General features: G+C 49.0%; 1 protein-coding gene across 3 annotated transcripts in view; it reads right to left on the bottom strand.

The window, feature by feature from the left end:
* The window catches only part of LOC139756710 (uncharacterized), a 114935-nt gene extending 111050 nt beyond the window's left edge, over nt 1–3885 (bottom strand). For all 3 annotated transcript variants that reach the window (XR_011714420.1, XR_011714419.1, XM_071676393.1), the window contains exon 1: nt 2795–3885. Coding sequence is in view for 1 of the 3 variants with exons in the window: in XM_071676393.1 (XP_071532494.1) it covers nt 2795–3066 (272 nt within the window). In the remaining 2 variants the exon portion in view is untranslated. The remainder of the gene's footprint in view (nt 1–2794) is intronic.
* Nucleotides 3886–6501: the final 2616 nt, after the last annotated feature.

Below are 6501 nucleotides of genomic sequence, written 5' to 3'. Positions count from 1 at the left end.
CAGTGCTAGCGACGCCACGCCACCACCACCACCACCACTGCCTCCTCCACCACCCCAGCGGCAACACGCACGCAAAATAATACGATAAGAAACACCGGCCTTCGTCGGGCTGGCCTTTCCGTCTTGGCCAGTGTAGTGCCGTGGAGGCTGCGTCGTCGGTAGTGCTGCTGTCGCCTGATGAATGATGTGGTGTGTTGTAGTAACACGTGACACACAACAACTGCATCAGTTATTTATTAAAGAATAAAAACGTGATGCTCGCTTGCTGTTCATAGCCACGACGTGCAACCTCACACTACCCTCCCTGCGTAGCAGTAATTTCCTTATGGCTATATATATTTATATACACACACATATATATATATATATATATATATATATATATATATATATATATATATATATATATATATATATATATATATATATATATCCTTTTGCCGATAAATCAATTTGAAAGTGACCACACGTCAGGCATACATCTTACCATCCTTGGATTAAAAAGGTTTGCATAAAAAAAAAGATGCAGACAGACTTGTAGGGCATCATATGGCCAATGGATATCATGCTTCGCTGTTCATCATAGCGAAAAAAGCATTATACAAATTATCCATACCTGGCTCAGCTTATAATTATCTCCTCTACCCTATGGAGGTAATTGTGAGGTACAGGTAGTTACAGCTCGCGGACTAATTAGCTGTGTCTCTTAAAATGAAGGCCGGTGTAGGTCCAAGCCATAAGTATTTGGCCAGACCATATTAAAACACAGGTCTGGACGGAATTGAATTTATGACCTATACAGGATAATGGAGGCTGGCCTTCTCTTATTTCAAAGTAATCGAGTAATAAATCACTTTGAGAATAAAATAACTTGTTCCCAATGTAATCTATGTCTTCAGGTATACTTTCCTGTTGATAGCACTATCATGCTTGAATAACACTATCAATAAATTCTACAGAAATGTGATAGATTATAGCATATAGCAATGTGACATCATAGTATATAGTAGTACGATAGATTATGGCACATAGTATTATGATAGATCACAGTATACAGCATTGTGGTAGATTAAAGCATAAGGCAACATGATAGATCATAGCATACATTAATGTGATAGATCGTAGCATAGAACAATGTGACAAATTTTATCATATTACAGTATGATAGATTATAGCATATAGCAATGTGATAGATCATAGCATATATCAGTGTGTTGGATTACAGCAAAAGAAAAAATGATCTTATAGAATGTGTTTGTATACGTCCCCCATACACGACCAGGCATTCGATAAGCGAGTGTGATTTAAATGTATTGACACAAGCAGAGCCCTTACACCAGACAAGGGGATGGGTGGAGGGGGCTCCTCTTCCTCTGCCCCCCCACCCACTGACCCCCTTTAAACACCCACCTATCTCCCCCCCCCCTCGCTTCGAGCAAGCATGCAAGCAAGTCTTATGTGTTGTCATCCACCACTTACAGGTCCCCTGCAGCTTAGCCAGCCAGACACAGGGGAGGTCTGAGGTGTGTGTGTGTGTGTGTGTGTGTGTGTGTGTGTGTGGTCTGCTCGCTGTTTTCTGGCGTCCGTAGCCATGATTGCTGGGCGAGGGCATCTGCCTGTCTCTCGCGCCGTAATGACCAGGTATGGGTGACAGTGGCGGGCATTACACTGATAGAGAAAGATATACGATAGATGACAGGTGGGTTGACCTGCTTGTCTTGGCTATGTTGATATATATACTGGTGATAGTTATATAGAAGATGGTGGAAGGTGGTGTGTGGTGTGTGTGGGTTAGGTTGGCAGGAGTGTGTTTGTGGTTGCAGAACATAAAAGATATTTGTTAGTGTTTGTTTATGGTCTTTCACAGATATTGTATATGGATTGTATACAAATCATATATATATATATATATATGGTTGTTATTGTTGCTGTTGTTGTTTGTGATAACAGCACTCGAACTACCGTATATAACGACTGTCAAAGAAATGTCCAAATTTTCGATGATGGTAAGACGAGTATAGCAAAGGATGGGTCAAATTTCCGTTCAGAAAATTTAGAAATACACATTAAGTATACGTAGATGTAGTAAAACTGTTAACATGATATACAAGTGAACGTAGATAAATACATACGAATGGAACTCGTCCGGATGTTTCTAAAAATTCAAAACGAAACTTGTGCGAGAATTTCGCCACTTCCGGTGCAGGATAATCATGGGCACTGATTTAACCCTTTGGGATCGAGGGTCAGAGTTCACAGGTCATGGTTACTGGCTTGCTGGAGGAATTCTCTCTCTCTCTCTCTCTCTCTCTCTCTCTCTCTCTCTCTCTCTCTCTCTCTCTCTCTTCTCTCTCTCTCTCGTTGTCTTCATCAAGACTACAGCAGCCGGGGCGCTGGGGAGCGCCTGACCTGGGCACTGTGGGTCAGGACCTTAGTGCTTCTCCTTCAGGCCTGGCTGATTCAGAGGGGGAGGCAGGTGGGGTAGATTATGCAACAGAGAAGTGGGGTAGAGCGCCTGGCGGGCGTGGTGGGCGTGGTACCATGATGTTGGTGGGCGTGGTAATAGGGAAGGTATGGGCGTCTCCACAACAGGAAGGGCGTGGAGAAGCACCGCTCACCCACGCCCTAACAAGCACTACGCATAACTCGCGGGTGGGGGGGCGGGGGTGTATGGGTCCAGGAGGGGATGGCGGGGGCAAGCAAGCAAGCAGGGGGGGGGGAGGGTTGCAGCTTGCAGGAGTGACCACATTGCAACACACGTGCACACGTGCACGCCCAAACACGTGCCACTCACCTGTTGTGTTGTGGTGAAGGATGCGTGGGACGAGGCTGGCCAGAATGATTGCCTAATGTGTCCAGCTGGTTGGCCATGACTGGGGCCAGGTCAGTCATGGTCGAGGCCATTAGTAGTCGCAGAGGTGGCCAAGGGTGACGTCTCGATTTGACCAGGGCGATGGCCATGGGCATGGCCTGGGTTGACGGCGGAGCACATGGCCAGGGTTGATGGCAGGAGACATGGCCAGGGTAGCGGCTGGACACATGGCCAGGGTTAGCGGCTGGACACATGGCCAGGGGTAGCGGCTGGACACATGGCCAGGGGTAGCGGCCGGACACATGGCCAGGGGTAGCGGCAGGGCACGTGGCCAGGCAGGCCGAAGGGCTGGGCAGGACTGGGCCAGTGAGGACGGGCAGCCGCTCGCCTGTCTTCCTCGTTGATGCCCAGCCACGATTTTTTTTTTTCCCGACGGTTGTGTTGAGGACGGTCCGTGGGCGGAGGGTGGGTAGGAGGGCTCTGCTTTACACCCACCCCGCCCTACACACTCTCCTGCCTCTCCCTACACACTCTCCCGCCTCTCCCTGGGGCCTAACAGCTGCCCTCCTCCGCCCCTGTTTTTGCATACCAGCCAGGGTTGAGCCTTTCAATACTCCTCCATGACTCGACTCAATTGATCGGACATAAAAAAGGGAAAGCGGGTTTAATCAGCGGCGTAGTGACGGACGAAGTCCGGTATGGTACCGATGTCAAGCGTCGACCACAACCACCACTTACCTTCGCCGTCTCCGTCAGTATCGTGCGACGCTCCCGGCAGCGCCTACGTCGGGAGTGACACCTTGATGCCCCCGCGCCGTCTCAACGCCGACTAATTACTGGTACAATGCGCTAATCTCCTTACTGCGTTAATTGCCTACATTCTCCTTATAATTAAGACGGCCGACGAATGGCGCGGCATCTGGCGGCAGCGGCGGGAACTAGCGGTGTTGCATCAATAATCCATTCAGCGTCGCGCCATCACATCTCCCGCTGGTAGCCATGGCAACGGTTGCCGGGGCGACCTGCCTGCCACCACTCGCTGCCGTCAGTGCCGCTCCGTCGCCGCCGTCAAGCAGGCTGCCGCCGCCACACTGCGGCCTGCCTCACGGCGGCGGCCTGCGGCAGCCCCCCCCCCCCCCCCTCCCGGGCCAGCCTTGCCTGCTGGGGGGGAGGGAGGGGGAGCAGGTCGCCAGGTGCAACATTGCAAGGTAACGGCAGCAGGCAACCCCCACCCAACCCTCCCCCCCCCCCACTGTGAGGCGTCAGCTGTCCTACCCCCATCCCTCTCCACCACCACCACATCAACACCACACATCTTCCCCTCTCTCTTTCCCCCCATGCAACACCTAAGGCCTACCTACACTCATACGTGTTGCCAGTGCAGCCTGCCTACAGTGGTAACCCACACACACACACACACACACACACATACCTGCACTGTACTCTTAAACGCCTACACTCACCTTATAACCTACACTATATGCGCTACACCACATTCCATATACCATATACTTAACCATAAACCCCTAATGCTTAAACTCCCTACCCTACACATGTACAGTACACCCCTTGCACATCACTCCCCTTACACAATACACATCACCCACTGAATGGCTTATACAATAACCACATACTGCACCTTAAGACGCTTGTTCTACTGTGTACAGTACACTGTATACCTAAGGGTGTCACACTACACCCGTCTACACCCACAGTATGATGCTACACCATTCAGCAAATGCTGAGGAGGATACTTCATGCTATGGATTGCCTCAGTCTATAGTCATTTCATGCTACGAAGGTTAGCATCCTGCTATAGTCAAACCATGCTACGGGGCAGCATAATGCTACATTCATCTCAGTCTTGGCACGGCCTGCTACAGCTGAGGGCAGGCCCACGCTGAGCCCAGCACCAGATTGCAGACACATGATGCTGAGGGCAATGGTTGACGCATTGCACTCACGTTTTAGGTAGTTCCAAGTTGGGATCAGCCTCATACTACAGCCAACTCATAATAGGGGGCAGCCTCATACTAGGGGCAGCCTCATACTAGGGGCAGCCTCATACTAGGGGCAGCCTCATACTAGGGGCAGCCTCATACTAGGGGCAGCCTCATACTAGGGGCAGCCTCATACTAGGGGCAGCCTCATACTAGGGGCAGCCTCATACTAGGGGCAGCCTCATAATAGGGGCAGCCTCATACTAGGGGCAGCCTCATACTAGGGGCAGCCTCATACTAGGGGCAGCCTCATACTAGGGGCAGCCTCATAATAGGGGCAGCCTCATACTAGGGGCAGCCTCATACTAGGGGCAGCCTCATAATAGGGGCAGCCTCATACTAGGGGCAGCCTCATACTAGGGGCAGCCTCATAATAGGGGCAGCCTCATAATAGGGGCAGCCTCATACTAGGGGCAGCCTCATAATAGGGGCAGCCTCATACTAGGGGCAGCCTCATACTAGGGGCAGCCTCATACTAGGGGCAGCCTCATACTAGGGGCAGCCTCATAATAGGGGCAGCCTCATAATAGGGGCAGCCTCATAATAGGGGCAGCGTCATTCTTAGGTTTGTGTCATGTTAGGACAACCTCATGTTATGGACATACCCATGCTGTTCCCTCCTCATGACAGAGGAGGAGACACACTTCTAAGGCCCATAGCAAGACCTCCCCAAGCCTGGTGCTTCCTACTAACAATATTGTGATGATACGATCATACGATTCATCATATTAATCAGTTTCCTTTTTTTTATCTCAGAAGAGTAACAGCTGTGAAGTATCTGCATGTGCTTCAACTCATGCTCGTATGAGGGCGTTAGAAATGTATATATAATGTGTGTGTGTGTGTGTGTGTGTGTGTGTGTGTGTGTGTGTGATTTACAATGGCCAGTCATACCAATGGTTCTGTAAATCACACTAGGTAAATGATGATGATATACACTAGACCCTCCTTGCACGGGAAAGATCCAGCAGAATATCGATAACAGCAGCAGCAGCAGCAGCAGCAGCAGCGTCGTACTGAACGGAGGGAAAAAAGGAGAGAAAAAAAATAATGCAGACGGTGATAATACGAAACGGTCACTCAAGCCATTACCGTGTGGGGTGAATGCATGCCACATGCACCCCCAGGGGCCGAGAGTCCTCGTACCTCCGCCACCCTACCATGAAGACGCTCACACGAAAATTACTCAACCGGCGTTTTTTATCTTTATTTAATATTTTTTAGGCATGCGCTACGCAGCATGAATCCCCTAAACAGTTTTCCTTCTTCCAGAGGTATATTGAAAGAAAGTGATGGGATTTAATGCAAAATTGCTGTAGTTAAGCATGATTCTTTTAATGATAATTCTGTTTTACAAATATTACTAACTGACACCTTGTAATGCACAAGCATGAGGGGGTTTGGATACTTACTAGATACCTTCAGTAAAAGTATTTTCTTATTAGCTTTTTTATTCTTAAATCCATGATTACATATATGTAAAACTATGTATGATTCATATATATTAACATAAGCTATAATTTTCAGTCATGTAAGTACCATTCACAAAAATAACACTAAAGAAAAAGGGAGAATAATAATGGTGAATGTGGCAACATAAAAAATTGCCGGGGGCGCCTTCTGCACGATGACTCTTCAAAGATGCCCATGGCCGGGCAACCTGCAGGTGTGTTGCAGCCCTCGTGAGGA

Source organism: Panulirus ornatus, chromosome 23, assembly GCF_036320965.1.
Source record: "Panulirus ornatus isolate Po-2019 chromosome 23, ASM3632096v1, whole genome shotgun sequence".
NCBI classification, from domain to species: domain Eukaryota; kingdom Metazoa; phylum Arthropoda; class Malacostraca; order Decapoda; family Palinuridae; genus Panulirus; species Panulirus ornatus.
The sequence above is the reverse complement of the archived record's forward strand: the minus strand, read 5'-3'. Positions and strand labels throughout refer to the sequence as shown.